The sequence below is a fragment of the Candoia aspera genome, chromosome 2 (assembly GCF_035149785.1).
Source record: "Candoia aspera isolate rCanAsp1 chromosome 2, rCanAsp1.hap2, whole genome shotgun sequence".
NCBI lineage: Eukaryota > Metazoa > Chordata > Lepidosauria > Squamata > Boidae > Candoia > Candoia aspera.
The window spans coordinates 184,250,207-184,273,269 of record NC_086154.1 but is presented as its reverse complement, the minus strand read 5'-3'; the positions used below and the strand labels follow the sequence as shown (position 1 = coordinate 184,273,269).

General features: G+C 35.9%; 1 protein-coding gene across 6 annotated transcripts in view; it reads right to left on the bottom strand.

The window, feature by feature from the left end:
- Positions 1 to 23,063, bottom strand: part of ELAVL2 (ELAV like RNA binding protein 2) — a 135,037-nt gene that overhangs the window by 24,456 nt on the left and 87,518 nt on the right. For all 6 annotated transcript variants that reach the window (XR_010067312.1, XM_063295006.1, XM_063295008.1 and 3 more), the window contains one exon: positions 13,949 to 14,052. Coding sequence is in view for 5 of the 6 variants with exons in the window: in XM_063295006.1 (XP_063151076.1) it covers positions 13,949 to 14,052 (104 nt within the window). In the remaining variant the exon portion in view is untranslated. The remainder of the gene's footprint in view (positions 1 to 13,948; positions 14,053 to 23,063) is intronic.

The following is a 23,063-nucleotide window of genomic DNA, read 5'->3' as shown; positions in this document are numbered from 1 at the left end:
CAGTAAATATAGAAAATATATAAAACTGCTTTATGACACATTTTTCCCTGTATGTCAGACTAAAATTAAAAAGTATTTAACGAATCACATAAGAGTATTGCATAACTTTGTAAATGAAATTTTGATGAAGTAAGACTCCTTTAAGGCAAACCTAAGGAATTCCAGGCCTATTCCTGAACTAAACTTATAGTTTAGTTCAAATAAGGAGTTGTATTTACTTTTAAAAACTCTTTGAGATTTTTATCCGTCAAGATTTGATAAAATATCTTTTCAGTTATTTTAGTCAAATTGAAATTCATAATAATTTTCACTGAAACTATAAGTTTAGTTCAGGAATAGGCCTGGAATTCCTTAGGTTTGCCTTAAAGTAGTCTTACTTCATCAAAACGTCATTTACAAAGTTATGCAACACTCTTAAGTGATTTGTCAAGATACACTACATTATCTAAAGAACACTACTCGTCTTGCAAAATGGGTTGGCACTAACACTGCCAGCTAATTTACTCCCAAGCGAACTGGTGCCCTGGAGCCCTGGTGCACAAATACCTTTCACTCACACAAAAGAATATTCTGTGGCTCTAAGTCCGAGATGCAAAAGTGAATGAGAACCCCAAATACAAAAGTATTTCAAAGAAAGAAGAATGCTGTCCAAAACAGCACATTGGCTCTGACCAGAGCAGGGCAAGTAATCCAGCAGGGACAATACAACTTTACTTTCAACTCTTTATCTAGCAAAGAGCTTTAGTGGCCCTAGATAGGAGGCAGGTAGAAATTCATTCTGAATTTTACTTTGAATTTTTAAACCTATTTATGAACTGAAATTCAGTTATCTGAAATGTGTAAGTTTTTGAAATTTCCAGATTCAGCAATGGCAAAAATGAATTAGGGGACAGGCGCTGCAGAAATGCATACGTGCATGAAAAGAACATACAGAACACTTGTTATGAAAAAAATTATTTGCAGAAATTGTACATAGTAGGAAAAATAATGAACAAAAATGTGCACAAAAATGATACAGTCTGGGACTTCCGGTGAGAACATGGTGGACTGAACAGCTGTGCCCATGAGCTCCGTGGGCAGAACTGGCATTGTGGCAGTTTTCTCGGGCTCAGGCTGGTTTCTTCTGAAGCCTAGGAACTTTTTTCCGGACCAAGGAAAAATGCTTGGAATTGACCTATTTGTCCTCCGGACAGTGAGTTGCAGCCAGGAGATTGTAAACAGCATTTGTGATCAACGGGTAAGACTTCACTGGGAGGCTGGGACGTCACCATTTCCATGCTGCAGCCTTAAAGGGACATTAGGTCCAGCCACCCCTTTTCTAAAGCACCCAATTTATTTGTTTTTAAGTATGTCTAAGCCCCCTAAGAGAAACCTTCTACATTAAGGAGAAATGTTCTCTCTTGGTGCTTATCATTATTTTTGTGACTAATTAAAATAAAAATAAAAATTAAAGCTTTGGATTTGGCTTTCCATCCAATACAAAGGAGGGTTGAGAGTATGTTATCGTCTCCCTGTTACTGTTTTTGTGCTAATTTTGAACATTTTAGCATTTTTCCTACATGTTAAATCGGCTGTTTTGAACTTTTACTTTCCTGCTGCTACTTTCTCAGCCCAACTCACCTCACAGGGTTGTTGTGGGGAAAATAGGAGGAGTAAGGAGTATTAGGTATGTTCCCCGCCTTGAGTTATTTGTAAAAATAATAAAGGCGTGATAAAAAATAAATAAAGTAAATAAATAAATCTAGGGGTTGCCATGACTTACTGCTTCGGAAATGGAGGATCTTTGTCAGGCTTTCTCTGACTTTCATTGAGATATTAAAGCAGATATTAAGCATAGTTTTTCTGATTCCTGCCAAGTTATTATGCAAGACATCTGGAGCATTGTGGAAAGTATGTGGTCTAAAATGTGCCATCTGGTTGGGGATGTTGTGGATGAAACTGAAGAATCTAACAGCAATGGAAATTTCTCTCCCAAGAGTGAGATTCGGGCTTCTGTTGAAATCCTGGATGAAACTGACAATGCTGAATTGAAGAACTTAAATGGAGAAATTGAGCTACAGGACATGAGTGAATTTGACTTTGAGGGAATGTTATGGAAAAAAAGGGATTATTATGTATGGAAGGTTTTTTGAAGAGAAGTCTGTGTTTGCGAGGGGAGAAGTTGGGCTGTTTGATTTCTTTAAGAAAACAGCTCTGTGTTTATTATGGGGATATGCAAATGTTTCGGTCTATTTTGAAGCAGGTTAAGGGACCAAAAATATTTATCTGGGTGGTCTTTTGGCTTTGGATGATTTTAGTTATCATTAATGATTGGGATTATGATTAAGTTTTTTTTAAAAAAAATTAATATGAATTCATGTTTCTTGTATTATTAACTATAATGGCAGACAGTTTACATGCTTTTTTAATTTTTGATCTTTATTATACTAGACAGGAATGTGTAGAATAGTAGTAGGAAGGGAATAATTAAGTAATTGTTATTTTAGGGTGGGGAAGTTGATTAGGTGATTTATACTTCTTTCTTTTAGTATAAGGGGAGGGAGCAATGGTATTTAGTGATTTTTATAATGTGCTACGGGGTTGACTTGTAGAAATAATGTGATTTGGTTTAATATAGAGTAAGGGATTGATTATGGGAAATTTCTGTATATCCTTGAGTTGGAAGTCACTTCTTTTTGTAATATATCTAAAATTTTTCTCTTGTGTTTTCACTTTTTATTCTTCTTGTAGTTTTTTGTTTTTCTGTGTATTTTATCTTTTTCTGAAATTTAATAACATTCTAAAAAAAAAAAGACACAGTCTGAATGCAAACTAGTTCTTAGAAGATTAACCAGTCTTGTTAGTCTCAAAACTGATACATACTGAAATTGATTACATTTGCTCACCCATAGCCTTGGGAGAGTCACAACACTATTCTCAGGTGATAAAATAAATCATGAACCTGCCCTAAGCTCACAGGAGAAAAGATAAAGTCAAAACACAGTATATCTTTGAAAGCGGCTCTCAAGTAAAAAAATGTCACTTTTGAATTTGGGGGTGAGGTCCCCAAAAATGAAAAGGGAACAACTGAGCTCTAGATGGCAAAATGATATTTCTATTTGGGTCCCTGCCTCAATCCTGCATTTCAGTATTTTCTCTTTCATTCTAACTAATCAACACCTGTTTGTGAAACAAATATATTCCATTATACTCAGGTTATATAGCATCGAAGATCCAGAACATTTATAATTTAATTATATTTGAAGCGCAATGTTGAACATCACTGTTGCCATTTCAGAATTGCCAATTTAACACCTTATTTTAAAAACTGGTTTTCATAATTTTGTTTCTTTGAAAATACATGTACACATAATCACAATTTGCTTCTATTTGAAAATAGACATCCTTCAATAAGATGTAATCACCTCTGCACATTTCGCTACACAAAATCTGAGTACATTTTGTGAAATAAGACTAAAGCCACTGCATAAATAAATACCATCTATTAAGAAAATATTCTTTAAGGTTGGCAGTTTTATAATTTCTCAGGAGATTAACCCATATGCTTTGATCAGAAAGTTTTCCAATGCAAACTGAAAACTTTATGGATTTACACTAAAGTTTAATTTATTGAAAAATGACCTGCTCAACTTTGGGGGGCGGGGGAGAATCCACATTACTATTTTTTTAAAAAAAAGAAACTTACATTATAATAAGGATGATTTGGATATGGGTCTAGGTGTTTTAAACCAAACATATTGTAAGTATGAAGGCTTAAGTTTCATACTAATACCAGCCATGATATAACTCACAAGGTCAAAGTTGGAAGAACTCTGTCTTCAAATGTACTCTTATCTTTGAATTGATTGGGTTGCTAAATTGGAAACATTTCCCCATATATACCAGTTGTGCTAGCAATCCACAATTAATAGTGCTAAACCTAGAGATCAGCAAAAGCAACAAGTACTGGGCTTCATACAAATAAAATTTCCATTCCATCTTTCTACTACATGGGGCAGTCCAAATATAACCCTTGTTAATCAAGAGCTCTGCTTTATTAAACTGGGCTTTAATACATGCCTCTTAGTTACCTGAGTAGTGAGCTTGGGTGAACATGAGCAAGAACCTGGGACAGAGGCTTTACCAATTTTAAATTTGCCCAAAAAGTAAGTTGCCAGTGCAAGATTCTCCATACCAGTAACCCACTGCTAAGGCTATTCTGAACACAGATCTATCAGTCTATTGAAAAGACAACAGATCTGCATCTAAAAGCAGCCAGGTTGATGGGGTGGAAAAAGGCTACAAAATGGTGCGCTGTGAGAACTCTCCCATTTCATCATAAGCCCATCCTTCCCCTTTTCCCTCACCATCAGCTAAGGGCTAATTTTGGACAAAGGTTTATTCAGTTTCCTGACTCTTGGCCTTAAAGGGGAAATTGCAGCACTAGTGTCAGTTTCATGCAGCTCCCAGATAGCCCTAAGACTTGCAACCTACAAGGAAACAGCAGTGCTCACAGCAAGTGGCTGTACTTAGTATCTGGAAGTAACCCATCTGGAAGTACCCCAAGGAGTATGCAGATGGTACCACTCCGCTCAAAACTATACAAAGCATAGTCATACAAAATCTCTTGTCAAGAGAAGCAGAAAAACCTGTAATATATTCATTTCTGACAGAAAAAGCAACACAGCTTCCCCAGTTTAAATTAAACAGAAGCCTCCCTCCCCTTTTTTATGTAGACAAGTCTACAGGTCTTTTGAATGACTATTGAACATATGTTTAATAACAAATCTAGAGATCTTTCAGAAGATCTTCATGCCAAGGAACAATATCATTAAAAACAAAATCAATGGTATATCAATATATAGAAGCAGTCCATGTAACGCAGGAGTGGTACTTTGTGAAGCCCTGGTGTCTCCTGCAGGCCAAGCCAAAATGGTTATGAAGTGACTGGAGAGGAGATGGCATCTCCACAGCAGGTTTAAGTGGCCAGGGTAGTTTGGCAGATGCTAAACTGACATCATCATCACCAATCATGAATGAGGCACCATAGATCATTCATACATCAAGACTTGTGTCAAGAGAAAATGGAAAGCTTCTTTCAAACTGGCACAGTTGAGCATAAATCCAGGTTGCCTCCATGATTGCTCAGGGATGAGAGGAATGCAACATCATCAGATGTCCTCTAAAATCTGTTACAGGGAATCTTTGTATGGCTGTGGCTAGTGGGACATGAGGATGCTTTAATTTTACTGAAATATTCTATAATAATCATGGTTAAACTATAGGCCCATGTGGGATGATACTGCTTGTTAGAGATGCAACAGGAGCATTAACATGCTAAATTATTATTTGTTCCTTATATACAGAATCTTATTTATTTAATTGGTTTCATTAGGCATCTTAATCACCAAAGCAATTCTAAGGTATATACAAGAAAATAAGCATAAAAAACAGAAATATACTAGAGGAAACAGATAAAACAGACCATGACAAGGAACAATACCATTAAAAACAAAATCACTGAGCAGTGTTACAAATCATTCTGCCCCAGGGCCTGCTGGGAAAAAACAAGTCTTTATAGTTCTATTTTTTGTGGTTTATAACAAAATAATCCAGAATTTCAGTTTAACATTTCTACTGATTACCAAGTAAAACCCAGCAAAACTAAGTAGAACTTCTTTCTGGCAATAACAGAACAACATTATCTCTGCCAGATTCAAAGTTTGCCTAGTTATATACGTTTATTGGAATGCCTTAAAGTGTCAGAGCAAATTTGACCTCTAATTTGTTTTAGCTAGCACAGCTCAGAATTTGGATTTTAACAAATACTTTTTTAAAGCTTCTTTATAAACATCTCAGCTTACTGGAACAAACAGGGAAGTTGTAGGTATTGTGCAGAATGGGGTATTTTGGCAATGGAACATTCCATCTATTCACAAACAATGCACTGAGCATTCCAAAGGTAGTCAGGCAGTTCCTTGCTCAGGACAGGAAGTGATGCATGATGCAAAACTGCTTCCCCATAACACTGCGTGTCAGAAAACACAGTGTTATGAAAACACTGAAAAGTCAAAGCAACTATTATTTGTCTTTTCAGGACAAAATGTGAGGGCAGCCTAAGAAGGGCTGAAATAGTGGATCAGATCCATCACAGATGTTTTAAGTATGTGGTCATTACACAGAGTGTGTAAGAGCTCAACTCGAATGCTCTTAATTTCAGTGATTATGGACCTAATCCATTCCATGAATAGCAACTGAATGCCTATGAGTTCAGAAACAAAACAGAGGTCACCCAAATATTTATTTAAATTGTTTCAGTGAAAGCTCGTGGCTACTTTCATATATCCTACTAAGCCATGGTGTGACTTATTTGGTTTCAGCTTTAAGGTAGTCTGAACCAAGCCAACTGTGGCTTATTCAACAGTCATAGTTAAAGGACCCATGGCACTACCTGATGCATGAAACCAGTAAAAAGTTACTATGTAAGATTTAGCATACTGAGAACCCATTTAAACCTCTGACCAAGATCACAATTCTTAGAGTTCTTCAACCGGCAAGCACACCAGCTGGTTACTTCAACCAAAGACACTACAAAAAGCGTATGTTTTGTGACATGGTGAGGAGCTTAAAGCCAGCACTGTGCAATCCTTCTGTGTCTTGAACTCTAAGATAAGATGTTGCTTCAAAGCCCACAATATAGTGCAAACCTGAGGGCAGGTGAGGACTCTCCCTTAGCCTCTCTAAGTTCCATGCTACCTACTTACTTTTTTATTTGGTGACTATTTGGTGACTTCTCAGTATGCTAAATCTTATAGTTACTTTTTTCACTGGTTTCATGCAGTGACAACCACTCTAGGAAAGGACATCTCTCCCATACTCTGTAATAGCCACGCACCCACAACAAGGTCACATAATTCAGTATGTGCCTACTATAGAAAGAACCTTGAAATAAAGGATTCACCTATGTGCTATTGCACCACCACATCCTTTAATAACCATATTCTTCTACAACTTAGTAACAGGGTAGAAACTTTCAATATAGTTTACTGGAACGCCCAAGACATTTTGGAAGCAACAAGATCAGTTTTTATGTGTTGCCAACATCTAGCAAAAGGAAACCTCACTGCTTTCCAAGCATTACTAAGCTAAGTTCAAGGAGCACAGGGTTATCTATCTACTCCTGTTATCTGGAGCAGGATGACAGACCTCCACAATTATGTCTGTTAACCTAATTGTAATAGTTGTATAGTCAAATATAATTTTTTTTGTGCAGCACAGCAGCTTCAGTTCTTTTGAAAGGAAAACTGACATAAAAAAACAAGAATCTGCTGTGCACTGAAGAACTCAGGATGGTGGTAATGTAGCAGAAATATGGAAAGCAGAAATGTTGATTAGCTATTCAATGCAGGAAAAAAATACAGATCCATTTTTGAATGTCTCTTTCTCAGGACATAAAAGGAAAGATGTGATCAATATGTCCTGAAATTCTATTCATCCCCCAGCGACTATATAGGTGGACGATCTGACTGGAAAAATTATACCAGAGTACAGGCATAGCTCAGAGATACTGCAGGTTCGGTTCCAGACCACTGCAATAAAGCAGATATCACAATAAAGCGAGTCACGCCAATTTTTTTGGTTTCCCAATGCATATAAAAATTATGTTTACACTATACTGTAGTCTATTAAGTGTGCAATAGCATTATGTCTAAAAAATATATACATACCTTAATTAAAAAATATATTGCTAAAAGATGATAATTTATTGGAAAAACGGTGCTGAGAAGACTAGCTCAACTCAGGTTGCCACAAACCTTCAATATGTAAAAAAAATAGTATCTGAGAAGCGAAATAAAGCAAAGCACAGTAAAACAAGGTATGCCTGTACACTTAATTTAGTTTTCTTCCCACACTGTTCCTAGGTCTCAACTCCACACATTTAGGCTACTACCAACAAAGGAATTGCATCTTTATTTACCCTTTTCTAGACTAATTAGAGCTTCAGGGAAATATGGCCATTTAGATCTGGGAAATTAAAGGGAAAAGGATTATAAAGAAAAATAATGCTTCTTGGTTTTACAGCTTCATGCAACTGCTTTGAAATAAAAAGGCCTATAGGCTCTTAACTGCATAATGTAGAGATTTCATCTAGTTATAGCATAAATAAAATTATTTACTTGATCATGTCTTTCCAGAAAGTTTTACTGGCAAAACAGTGTTTACTATCTATTAGTAATGGATTAGTTATTAGATTATAATACTAATATTTGCATTAGTATTACAATCTGTCTATTGGTGACAGAGTAGAATTCTTAATAATAAAATTTGTACATGAAAGTGGATGATTTGAACATATGGCTACCCTCCTTGCTCCTCATCTACTTCTCTTTCCCTGCAGACATGAAGAAGAGACAAGAAACCGTACCTTCAATGTTCAATTACTTGCAACTTCCCTCCTGTTAGTAATCACAGGCACATTACAGAATTAACATGCAAAGTTGATTATGAAAGCAAAAGGAGGAGTGTGCACCTCTCTTTTTTCCTATAAACATCTGAGAAAAGGCACTGTCAGCCATAATTCTGACAGAAAGACAGCAAAGCCCTGTATTATTACTTCATCTATATCATTAAAAAAAAATACAAGAGTGCCTCCTTTTCTGGAAGAGAGCTACCTTGTTTATATACATGAGAAAGATTTAAAATCTGAGAGAGCAATAATTTAAACCAAGCCTCAATTATGTATTTCAAAACTGACCAAGCCCTATTAAACCATTGCTTAGCATAAACAGCTGAAAATTTGTAGGCATTTAAACATGCAAACTTTTTGTTCACAGGAAGCCTGTATTTTGCTTCTTCTGCATGGCACCTACTGAAATCATCTGCTTTACTGGCCTGAGAAGACTCTACCCCAACTAGTTGTTGGGATCTCTTTTTGAAGACAAAGATCAACTAGGGTACCTATCACCATCTGTGTGCTGAAGAGGGGGTTTCTGCATTCAGGAGTTTTCACCAGAGTGTGCTTCTTGAAGTACGCCAACATAAGGAGATGTTTGAGACAAATGATCCTTAAGAGGGAAGCATGCTAGAAGTACATAAGGAATATAAGGCCGTAAGAACCCTCTTGAAACTAAGGAGGACTTTGCATCTTTCTTTGTTCCTGAGACCCTATATTCTCTGCTCTGTACTTCCAGGCACACAGAAGCCTTTGTCTTGTGCTTGTAATAACCGTCTTTTTGCTACTGGAAAATGTAAGATTTTCTTGCTTCTGTTTTCAGGATCCACAGTTAAGTGGAACTATGCAAAGTTTTAACAAAACTGACTAACATTATATGCACTTATATTTGTGCCTTGCTAGGAAGATACAAAATAGGAAAACTCACGAAGTGCTCTCTGGCAAATGATCACAGTGGATGGCCAGTTAGTAGAAAGAGTTACTAAAAATCTTAAGAGGATCATGGGAAGGATTTCGTCTTCTGGATAAGCTAATGAAGAATCACCAATGGGTCAGTGTATGCATTTGATGGTGTTTATTTTGTTATTTAAATGAAATGATTATTGTTATTCAGTTGTACCACTGCTTTAACCTTCTAGTGCCTTGCTTAAAAAGGAACACCATCAGCAAAGATTCATCATTATTCATCCTGAAGTAAGGCTGAAAAACAATTACTTGGCAATGATGTTCCAACAAACTTCATGCCACTGTCTCAATTGGTACCAATGCCTAAGCCAACTTATGCTGCCTTGCCAGGTTGGGATCAAAATAATAATTTCCAGCAATTCAAGCATACAAACAGATGGCTCAGAACTTTTATAACAAGAAACAGAGAATGCTGAGTTACCTGCAACAATAACAAAGCAATTGTCCCTCCCCTGTCAGTCCCACTGGATAGACCAAATATTTTCTGTTCTGACACATCAAGTTGCTGGTCTGAACAATGAAAACTAGATATGAATTAAATGATTTATGGAGTGAACCATCATGTACTACAACGTTCTACAGTACAACAACTTCCAACTTCTCATGAGTACCTAGCAGTTTTAACATAACAAGAATGCTAAAAATGTGCATTTTATTTAACAGACCTTTGCAACAGCATTTGAAACAGGCATTCAATACACTTCCTCCCTTAGCATTCCATAAATCCAGTGCCCTGCAGATGTGTTGGACAACGCACTATGGCTATTTTAATTGTACAGCATAAGGTAGGTGGTTTTAGATCCTAATGAACTATTTGCAGTTAGAATCCCTCTCCATGAAATGGGTATCATGGTCTCCAGCTCCCTGCTCAAGCTTCCCTTGAGGACTGTTGATCTCACATGCAAGTTCTCCAGGCCAGAAGATCCAGACTTACCGTTCCTTGCTTAACAGATAGATCTGGCCAAATCTGAGACTATGAAATCAGACAATGTGCCTTGCACAGTTAAGGCAGCTTTTCACATTATATATCATGGCTACCTACATAACGCTTCAGTTGACTGTAAAGCATTACTGCCCTACACCTTTCTACAGCACTGTTAAGGAAAAGCTTCAGTCAGTAGAAGTCATTCAGAGGCATTCAAGGTTCTGATTGCTGCTGTTCTGTCCCTCAGATAATTTTCTACCTTGACTTTGCCTTCTATGCTGATTTACTTGCATAGCTTTCCTACTTAAGCCTGACTGATCTATTCAAACAAACTCTGGTAGGCCAAATCTGACAACTCTAGCTTTCCTTGTAAGCTTCATATAGCTACAGAGCATTCACAATCAAGGTAACTAACAAAATCATGAGCGCACAATCCTTAACAGCCCTTAGTTCTGATACACACTGAATATAAAACTACCTGTGCCTGTAAAGAATGTTCTTAGAAATTACATATTTTTGAAGTTTAGACTGTGAGGTTTAATACTGCTATCTTTTTAAAAAAGCACAAGTTAACTTACAGGCAACAGAAAAGAACCATTTTGAATCACACTGCATTCTAAAAGTCTTTTTATTTAAAAATTATTTTTATACAAGTGTTTATACAAGCTCTCAAAAAAAATGCAGGGTGACAAAATCAGCCAATTAATATATATATGAAATAAATAACAAGTGGGCAATTTTTAAGTCTTCCTATATGCTTTTTAGGAAGAGAAAACACCTTTCTTTTGTCCCAACAAAGAATCACATCTGCAGAAGACCCTTCACTTTATCTTGAGAGCACAGTCCTGTGGTATTTAATTACCCTGTCAAGAGCACTAAACGGTTTGGCACCAAGCCCTTTCACTCAATCTCTGTTGATTGATAGCATCAATAAAATTCACTCACTTTAATTAAACTTCCAAATAGGATCTCATTTTGCCACTTGCTAGGATCAATGTTCTATGATATGGAAAGAACAAAACACAAAGGTTGGGAGAGTGCTTTTTCCTCACCTTCACACTTCATTTCCTTCAGATGTTCTAAAGGGTTTTTCTACAATGCATACATATTTCACTAATGGAAATAAGTCACCATCAAAAAATTCCATCTATCAATGATTATGTGACACACATGTGCACATACATACAGATACGCAAACATATACACTAAGAGGGTAGTACTATTTTCCTGCAAAGCTGTATTATTGATCCTAGCAATAATATTTTAAGCATTTAACTTATTTGAAAAGATATTTATTTTCTATCCCGCCTTTATTATTTTTTATAAATAACTCAAGGTGGCGAACATACCTAATCCTCCTTCCTCCACTTATTTTCCCCACAACAACCATCCTGTGAGTTGGGCTGAGCAAGAGTGACTAGCCCAAGATCACCCAGCCAGCTTTCGTGCCTAAATCAGGACTACAACTCTCAATCGCCTGGTTGCTAGCCTGTTGTCTTAATATAGAAGTCTCTTCAATAGGATATGAAATGGTATATTTATTTTGAAAGAATTGTTGTCGCAAATCTAGAGATGCTAGTAAACTACGCTGCATCTTGTTGAAATTAAGTCATAATATGCTTTTTTAAGCATGTGTTCTATTGTATTTATATTTATAAATTAACTTGCCTTGAAATATATTTAACGTTCCTTTCAATAAAATCTCAGTTTTAGAGAATTAAGTAAAAAGAAGCAGATAACTGTCTAATACTGATAGTTGTGTGTCTCTTCCATGGTGAAAATTGCTGCAGTGAAAACCCAACAAGTTAATTTTTTTGATCTTTGGAATAGAGGGAGTGGGATGAAGTTTTCAAATTCCTCTTACTCACTCCTTCATGGTAATGCATCTATATTTTTTAAATACCAGAAAGTGGGAAGAAAACCTACATAATTAATTTGATTTTAAAAAAGTAACTATATTACTCTGACAGGTAATAATTTTTTACGAACATTAATGGTCAGTTCTAAAATATTACATAAATAAAACTCTGAAAGGAAGAAGAATTATCTCACCAGCCTTAGCCCTACCAAAGACTAATATGCTTTATAGATTAAGGCAAGAATTGATAACTTATGGCCCTTAGACTAATTTTAAAAGTTGCCTGCACGAAATCAGTTCAAAATTTTGGTAAGAGCAACTTCTCCCTTCCCTAGAACCTACTGCTTGGGAGAGAGAGGTGGTGGGAGAGAATGGGGAGAGGGAGAGGGAAATGATAGTGCAAAAAACCTGTTATCTGAAGAAGAGAATATGTATATGTGCCCATTCCTTACCTAACTTCCACCCACCACATGGTCCCCAACAACATGGCCCTGAGGAAATGCAGTCTTTCCCAGAAAAAAAAAAGCCTTCTGATTATGGGATTTCACTGGTTGAAAAAAATGTACAAAATGTTATTTCAACAATTCTATATTACATGGTCCCTCTGTGCCCAATGGTGACATGGTGCTCCTAATGTAAGATTCCAACCCCCATGGACACCAGCCAGCAAAGTTCAGTAGAAATATTGGATGCTGCAATCCAATATAATTTGTAACAAATTGCCAGCTGTGATCCATGGGTATCACATAAATGCCATTTATGAACATTTAAGACTTACTTTACCTATTCATAACATATTTTATTTATTAATCAAATTTATAAAGCCATCCATCTCACACGAAGCGACTCTTTTGTCTTCCCTTAATGTGTCCTGCTTGTTTAATGAGGAATAACTGGGCTAGCCTCACTAAGGACAAAAATTCCTGAACTATTAGCATTATAGTTTGTTTTCATGATGATTAGAGTACTTGTATCTGATGTTTCTCCAATACACCACTATTAACTCTTGTCCAGGCAAAGAACCTGTCTGTACCCACCAAAGTGACTGAACGAGTTTCATTCAATCTCTCTCTCTTTTTATCTCGTGGGCTTGCAAAAAGCAGGGATTCCAAAATCCATAGATTTATTAACCTAGAAGAGGATATAGCCATCTGGGATTTCAGATGCCAATGAGAGGATAATCTAGCATACCCTTTTGGCTTAAAGTCTACAGTATAACTCAGATGACAAGAAAATCAATGTATTATTTTAGAACAGGGGAGAACAATTGTGGCTCGTGAGCTAGAAGTCTCCCCAAGCATCCCATTTATTGCCGCCTAACCTCTCACTGCAGCAAGCAAGTTTCAATGACTGTTTCAAAGACATTATCAGCCATGTCTCCTGCAGCCCCCAGGCAAGGCAAAAAAAAAAAAAAAAGAATTTATTTGGAACTCTTTTGTCAGTGAGACAATTCATAAAGGGAATTCAAAGGTGGAAAATTTAGCTGTTTCAGTTGCTGGGAACATTTATCAGGGAAGTATTAAATATAGTGCTATACATGTTATATTACTGTCAATATTAATATAGTATCACATAACTCGACAAGTACTAGGATTTTCTTTTAGCATGGTTGCAAATGGATGCAAACTATCTGTGTAAGCTCCAGCAAACAAAGGCAATAACCTGTGAACAAATTCTAATTCCAAAACCACATAGCTTCTGGAAATACATAGGACAGGTTACTCATGTTTCTTCTAGCATTAGTTTTTACCCTCATGTGTTTACATACTTTTATAGTTTTGGTTTGGAGTCTCAATCCATTCAGAGTATTGATTGCCTTTTCAGCATCCTTAGGGTCAATGTAGTTCACAAATCCATATCCCAAACTCTGTCCTGGTGATTAAGAAAAGGTGAGAAAGAAAAAAAGTTATGTAAGCACATAAGTACATCTGTATTTTAATTCTGTATTAATAAAAATCTTTTAAAGTTACTATATGCTTATGAGAAAAAAGGAACTTCAACCATTTGAGTAGCACACTCACTGAAACAAGAACCACTTTTTAAAAAGATGGTAACTATGCTATAACATTATATTTAACAATAAGTAAACAATTTTATGAACAGGTTAAGATGTTCCTTGTATTTCTGTTCATTATTCTTCTAATTCATCCAAAATCCGTAATTCGCTGAAGTAGCAGCTATCAACAAACCAAACGCTGGTTCACCTTCTGCCTAGAACAAGATTCTGAGGATTAGAGGCCTTTCCATCCATAGGAAAAGCAAATCAGGAATTTAGCCAATATTTAAATGCTGTGAGTAGCAAATCACAAACCTCCAGAAAAGGCAGATAAAATATTTTAACGTTCTGTTTAATAGCAAGGGTCAGCAAACCTTTTCAGGTAGTGGGCAGTATCACATGATTTATTTTGTTTGCTGTATAGTCATAGACAAAAAAAAGTTAAGGTAGAATTAAAGAAAGCTGCATGAAAGTAATTTGACAAAGCATAACAATCTCAAAGCAATCATTCTTCACAATGAGCATGCGTAGCAAAAACTGCTAGATCAAATCCAACATCTTCTAACGGCAACTGCAATGGCACAAAATCCCACTATTTTCACCACTTGGATCACTTAGTAGGAAACGTGTTTTTAAAATCACATGATTTCACATAATTTCATAGGTACAAAGTAACAACAACCTTAAAAATTATTTAATTTAAAAATAAAAAATGCCCAGAATCTCATGGGATGGCAGGTGAGAACATGAAGATCTCATATGAACTAGCCTTCTCATAAAGTTTTGGCCCTTTAAAAATAAAACAAACATGGAACTTCCTTTCAATATCTTCATGTCTAAAAGCCCTTCTATTCTAATGCAGACTGGGAATGGTCAACATTTTCAAATATAAGTTATGTGTTCTAAGAGACAAAGCTCAATAATTATTTACTTCATCAGCTGCGGTTCTCTTAGGATCCTTATATGCTCCGATAAACTCTGCAAGTTGTGAACGTGCATCAAAATTCACAAACCACCACATGCCTTTCCTACCCACAATTGAAAATATCAATGCAAACCACACTGCACTGACATATTTGTCTCAGCAGAATAGGAAAAGTACTACGACTGAAAAACTGCAGCAAGTACTGAAACAAGACTGTATCATTTACAGATCATGAAGTTTGATAAAACATGTGTTCATTAGATTTGCATTCCACATTTCTAACCAATGGTGGCACACAAGAATAATACATTTAAATACAAATCAAAGGCAGAGTAAACCAAAGCAAGCCAAGCAAATATCCGCAAAAGAAAAATCAGTCAACAAACCCAGCTACAAACAAATTACATTAATGTATCACTTCAGGAGGCAAAGAGCTACTCTGAACATCACTGCATTGTTTAGCTACTTAGGTCTCTCTTACAAAGGATTCATGAACTCCTACAATTTTTTTTTAGATGTTTGGTGAGGGAAAAAAAATCTCAGAAAAGATCTTAAAATCTGGGCATAACTTAATGGGGAAAATGTAGTCTCTAAGCCAAAACCCACTGCTTTGAATAAACCAGTATCTAGTGAAGCTCTTGTAAGAGGATGGCTGTTATATCTTATTTAATCATCCCTGCAGTCTTCTAAATATCCTACAAGAACGTGTTCACACACAAGAGTCGTTCTCACAGAATACGTTCCAGTATTCTAAATCTTTCTGATCTGGAAACCTCCAGATGTGCGAACTCAACTTTCAGACTTCCATAACGGAAAATTACAGGGCACCAAATCACAAGCAAACTGTAAAACGTAATTGCATAATTATGTTTTAAATTACTTAAATGGGACTTTAAAAATGTCCTGACAAATAGATTAAAAATATTAAAAGAAGGGAAAACATTCTTCTAAGCATTCTGCTTTTCAGAATGCTGAGAAAATTCTACTTTTCAAAAGAAAAAACTTCAGATTATAACTCATCAAGAAATTTCACTGTATTATTTAAGACATGGATTAATAATCATTTTCCAAATATATTACTCTCATGAATAGTCACTGTGATTATACTATCAGACAATATTAACAGAAACCTGCAATTTCATAACTTTTTGGCTCCATTTTGTATCCTTAAAGGATAATACATCACGGACTTAATGAAATGGATTGTAGTCAATGAAAGCTAACCTCATAATAAATACGCTAATCTTTAAAGGGTCAGAAGAACCTCTACTTTTGGTGCAATACACTACTATTCCTACTGCTGTGGAAGCTGTTTACAAGAAGACAGAATTAAGACAAAGAGATGTGATTCACATTTATAAATGAAAAAAGAAGATGGTACAGTACATAAATTAGATGCAAAAATGAGGTATAGCAAGCAGAAGCAAAGGCTATAATTTAATTAAGAAATAGCCAGCATTGCCTTATGATAAGTAACAATAGCATATAGTATCTAAGAAAATATCGGTGTTGTAAACAGAATTCACTTCTTAAGGAAGCAACAAAGCGAAAATGCAATCCATAATACAAGCTCCAGGCAGACATCACTGCACAAAAATAAGGAGGCTTCTTAAAGCTGTTGATACACCAAGGCATCAGTGACATTGGAAGTTCTGGAAGGATAAAATATTGGGCCTCTGGACTCCAGGATTTCATTACTCTCATGATTCAACCCTGGAAGATCAACAAGGGACAGATACTTTAGTAGTGAGTCAATTTTTGTGTGAACTGAACACATGCCATATTACTGAAACAGATCAAAATTAGCACTATGCTGACACAAAACTGATATATTCTCCTCAGCAGCTTCCTTGCCAAGTTCCTAAAGAATCTATACAAGTAGAAAAACCATAAATACCCATTTCAACAGCTCGCTACAAACAATGTAGAAACTGAAATGATTTATTAATTTACTGAACAGCATTTATATCCTGCCCCAGTCAGAGCAACTCATGGTGAATGACTACCACTTAAGCATTCCAGCTAAACTGCTCAACTCTGCTCAAATGATTTTGTCCTCCTACAGTCATTCAAAGGATCCTGGCTCACATGGAAGCCACTGCACATTGTACACATGGAGGCTTACTTCCCCACATACATTCATGCTGAAAATAAAGATGCAGGACTCGTACTATAGAATGCACAGAGAGAGAAAAACAGAGTTAGAAAAATATCGTTCAAAAGAATGAAAAAACCAGAGGCAGAGAAACAGAATTATTTTGATGGGGAAAAAGGTTTTTTATTTATCAAAATTTATTTATCAAATTGGAAGTGGATAATAAGAGGCTAAGCTATAAGCCTCCAGCAGAGTAATAGAATTAAAACCAAAAGTGATGAAATGATTTGGGATGACGTTAAAGTAAGGAAATGTTAGAATGTGTAATTTAGAGATTCGTAAACGAATTATAGTGGTAAATTGATGAAAAGGAAATCAAAAGTGCTATCAGGATGCCCCAAAATGATTAATGTTGTAGTTTTAGATGGAGAAAATATACAGTGCTGGTTTGCTTAAGGAGTGGCTGTGGAACTTGTTTAAAGTGTATGTTTGTGTGTGAACACTGCATTTGTGTTTGATAACTGGAAGATCGCCATTATTATTTCAATTTATGAAAAGTGGCATAAGTGAAAACAAAAACTACGGGGGGATAGTTAGTTAAGTATGCACAGGAAGGTGCCCAACTGACTTCTGACTGGGGAAATGCAGTGTGACCTTATGCCAAGCAGGGTGCTTGCATAAATCTAGACGGCTTTGCTTTTCAGCAGAGAAATATATGAATGTATTAAAGAAAGCATATGATAAAGTAAATAGGCTTGAGTTGCAAAATGTTTTGCATTAATATGGAGTTTATGGATGCAATTAAGAGCATGTGTGGGGATACACAGAATGCTTAGCAAATAGTTTGATTTTGATCAGGGAATTAGACAAGAGTGTAGGATATCTCTTCAATTCTTTAATGTATTTATGGATAACTACATAAGAAATGGTAGTAGTATGTAGAGGAATTTAGCTCTGGCCTTGAGGAGGAGGTGGGAGTGGGGAAACAGTTGCTCAGTCCTGGGAAAGTAGAAAACGTGAGAAAGCCAGAACAGCTCTGCCTTAACTCTGTTGTCCTTCAAAAAAGGGCAGTAAAGGTTTTAGACAGGCTTTCAAGATGATACAATGATAAAGTAGCAGTCTCAGAATCCCTGAGGTGTCTGTTTCCTGATCTGCCCTACCTTCAAGGGCTGATAAAGTATTATCAGAGGTGTGTGATATCAGTGGTATGAATCTGCATGTACTTTTATTTACAGATAATGCAATGTTGTTGGCTGAGTACCTGAAGAATTTGTTGTGAATGATACAGTATGACACAAGAATAGGGATCTGAAAATTAGTGTATCAAAGACCAAGATAGTTGTGCTTGAAAAGGAAAACAGAGTGAACAATTTTAAGAATTACATAAATGGTTTTAAATTAAACTAAACAGATGAATTTGTGTACCTTACCACACAGAAGTAAGAGACAGGTATGTATGGAAAGTAAGTGCAGTGGGAATCAGTTACTTGAGAAGAGAATATGGGAAACAAGTAATGGTATCAAGAATGAATGGAAGGTGAATAAATGTGGGAAGAATAAAAAAAGGGAATGACCAGGACAAAGAAATTTTTGGTTACACAAAATGAGGATCCCATTGCAAAAAATATATGAAGAATGACTGGGTTGAGAGAAAGGGGAAGATGGAGAAAATTGTAACTGTATGGAAGTGATACGATTCTCAAAAAGAGAGATGTGAAATGTTTAAAGAACAAGAGCCAATATATGAAGCAATGTATAGATACGATAAAAGTAATTGTGGATTCCAAAAACATAGAAAGGTATCTCTTTTGTGTCTTTCTGATTTGGTAACCATGTAAGTCTATTAAATAGGTATTGAGAAATGTACTGAATGGTACTGGTATAATTTAGATTTAGTTGTTTTTTCTTCTCTCCTACCCTCTGTCTCATGCTTTTAATTGTTTGCTTTCTATTTCTTACACATTTTCTGTGCTTTGCATAACACTGCTTACCCTGAAAAGGAACAGAGTTATGCCTATGTATGTATGTATGTCAAATCAATAAAAAATAAAAATACAGAGGCATTCAGAATTAAAAATCAGAAGTACATGAAAAATAATCCAAAGCAGAAAGGAGAACAATATAAATACCTAATAAAATGGAACTATTCGTTAGACTGAGGAGTAGAAGAGGTGAGACCAAGCACACCTTCTAAAGAAAGACATTTCACAGTTCTGTTACCATTCCTGAAAAAGTCCTGTCCTTTGTCCCAATTAACACTGTCTTAAAGCACAGAACAAGCCCTCAGTTGACCATGGTTAAGGATGGACTTGCTCATGAAACACAAAACATTAATGGGAAAGCCAGTTCTCATGTCTGCCCCCATCTCTCTGGAAAATTGGAAAGCTGCTCCAGAGAGCTGATGCACCACTTACTCTGAGCAACATGACTGAGGTAGAGTATAAGACTACTAAATAAAACAGATAACAAGAGTACGGGAACCTGAAGGAGAATGATTTCTTCATGCTGCCTAGACCAGATGGTCAGTCCCTTCCATAAAATGATTACTTAGGTCAAGATAAGCTTAATTGTGAAATAGCTATTCTAAAACCAAGGAGGATCTGTGAATGAAATGGCAATTTCATTAACTGCTCATATTATCCTCATGACCATCTCAATCGAATCAAATTATCCATTCAGTCATATCCAACCCTTGGTGATTCCATAAGCCAGCTCTCTCTATGAGTTCTGGTCTTATACAGCTTCTTTCAGTTGCTTTATATTTGGCCTGTGTCTGCTTTGATTACATCCAACCAGTGTGTTCTTTGGCGTCCTCATTGACTTTTGCCACTGGCCATTCCAAGCATAACGTCTTTCTCCAACGATGCTGATCTCATGACACGACCGAAGTAACTAAGTCTAAGTTTCGTTATGACGATCTACATGACCATCTAGTGTCAGCAAAATCTATCATCTCTATAAAGCCATACAAGGGTGTCCAACACCCTCATTATTCCTCAGAAAATCCTGCTTGTTTTTCATCTAATACATAATTTTCCTAACCCCAGCCTGACTGCTTGCATTATATTTTTGGTCTGCAGAATGCAGGGTTTATTCTATTATTTAATCTCATGATGCATCAAGACAATCTCAATCCTTCCTAATAAAACTATATATTAACAGAGATTCATCTATTTCACACTGACCAGCAAATGCTGTCAGTGAGAGAGATGAGCACCCAAGATTTCCCTTGACTAAGCTTCACTAGAAGTTATAGCTTAAATATGGCATTGCTAATGAACTATTTAAATAAAACAACAGTTTGAAACCATTTTACCAAGTATCTATAGATTTTATTATTTCTATTACAGAAATAAGTTTTCTTATTACTTTTTCCTTTTTTGCAAGATGCATTTAATCATAGATCCTTGACTTTGCGATAACTCATTTACTAATTTAGTTTGTGTGTGTGCGTGCGCGTGTATATATTTTTCTATCCCACGTTTATTATTTTTATAAATAACTCAAGGTGGCGAACTTACCTAATACTCCTTCCTCCTCCCTCCTCCTATTTTCCCCACAACAACAACCCTGTGAGGTGAGTTGGGCTGAGAGAGAGTGACTCTCACCCAGCTGGCTTTCTTTCCTAAGGCAGGACTAGAGCTCCCACACTCCTGGTTTCTAGCCCATTGCCTTAACCACTTGACCAAACTGGCTCTCTTTGCTTATATGCTTTGCTTACATAAATTATTCAGCAAGTTGGTTCTCATATCAATTAAATAAAATATGATAGACAATAAAAATGGAGATTAAAATATGGGTATTATGCACAATGGATTCTATAACTCTAGAGAGTTGTAAAAATGAGATTTACTCCTAAGAGTTATAGCTGTGATCAAGTGATCTGTAACAATGAAAGCTGAAATGCCATTATGTCTACTAGCTAAAAATTGTGAACTGTCAAAGCTAGAAAATTTCACAGAGTTCAGTAATTTTGAAGTAGCATTCCAAAGATCAATTGATATTGCAATTGTAAGAAGCTGTATTATAGCGGCTACTGATCAAAGCATTTTCTTAATCATCTGGACCAGTATCCTAATATTTAGGAAATTCCATAGAACTGCTTACAGCTGCTCAAAAAACAGTGAAAAGTTTTCTAGATGAAATGGGTATAAACATTCCCACACTAATACAAAATTGCATTAATGTCAGTAACAGTTCCTTGTTCAGCATAGCAGCAAACATTAAAGCTATTCCTACAAGCTAAGCTCAAATAAAAAATTGCAGAAGGTCATACTGAAGTAACTGTTATTATACAATTCAAATATTCCTGAAGGGGCTTTAGAAAATTGCTAAGGCCTGAACATCAACCCAGGCAATGCAAGTAAATGCCATTGGTAAAAACCAATTTTTATGAAGTCAGATTAGTTTACAAGAGAGGATAACCCAGGAAGGAAAAAGAATGTGATATATTCAGTTAATTAAAGAAAAATGCAGGATATGAAATCTACAAGGCACCACAGCAGTAAAAGCAAGTTACAAGGAAGATAATTACAAAGCCTAACCTCCCCTCCGCCCCCAAAAAAACAAAGAGAGCCCACCAACTGAGTAGAAGATACTTCCACAAGAAGTGATCAGATAATCCAAAGGTAGTTGCACACTGAGGACATTCAGTTTCAGTCTTGCAACAGAAAGGTGGACCAAGGATTTGCTGAACAGAACAAAAATCAGATGTCTCAAATTAGACCTGAATTACCTATGAAAATACAAAAACCTTGTTTCTTCAGTGCCACACTTTAGGGACAGAGGATAAATCAGCATCTCTGCTCACCACCTGGATTTCACTCTTTCTTTAAAAAAAATGTACATGCACAAGATTATCTGAAATATATTCATTTGTGAATATGCATGCCATACACAACACCTTCATGCCAATTATCTCAGACTAATAATTACCAAATATCAAACTTTGACAACTAAAAAATAGGGACATCATTCCGAATGTCAGCTGTCATGAATCAAAGATGATTGCTGTACATCAGAATCTGAACACAATACAGAAGTTCAGACATGGCTAAAGTCACCACTGGCAAACAATTTTAACTTCAATGCTTTTTAACTTCACAAAGGAGGTGACTAAATTGAACTACTGAACCCAACAAGGTCATACACATCTCAGAATTCCTCTTAGTATTTTGTTAATGTCTAAGGCAATATATTTTTACTTCAACGGTAAACAGAGAACTATCTGGATATGAGCAACAGATGCACAAAATCAAGTTCTTAAAATCCTACAAGCAAGGAGTAAGTTAATAGGAAGACCCAACTACCTTCCTGCTCCCATGCCACACTTCTCCTTTGAACAGGGGACATTCCCAAAGGGAATACAACTTAAGAAAAATAACACTGAAGGTAGTGAGGTCAAGGAAAAACTGATGTCACCACCAGTCATGTTTCTCAAATGTCCAATGGTCAATTTTGGTTTGAAGCCTTCACTTAAGCCTGCTACTTCTTCATTTTAGAAAGCGAAAGCTTATCCTAATAAATACATAAAAGCTAAGCTAATCACACTCTTTTCTGTTTAAATTAAGAAAGCATTCAAGTTTCTGACTTTAATATATCCAACATGAAAAGTTATAGTCAGAAACCAAAACAACATTTCAGAGTATAACAATTTTTTTTAAAAAATGCTGAAAGCAAGTTTTCTTGTCCATTAATATCTTTCAGGATGGATGTTTAAAAATAAAGAAAAAAAAACCTGTTTCCTATATTTGTTAAACATTTTTCATATTCTAGCCACCAAACTAGCAATGCTTACATTAACAGCCACTAGAAAAGGAGGAATTATATTGTATCAAATCCACTCAGAAAATTATAATGCAATACCA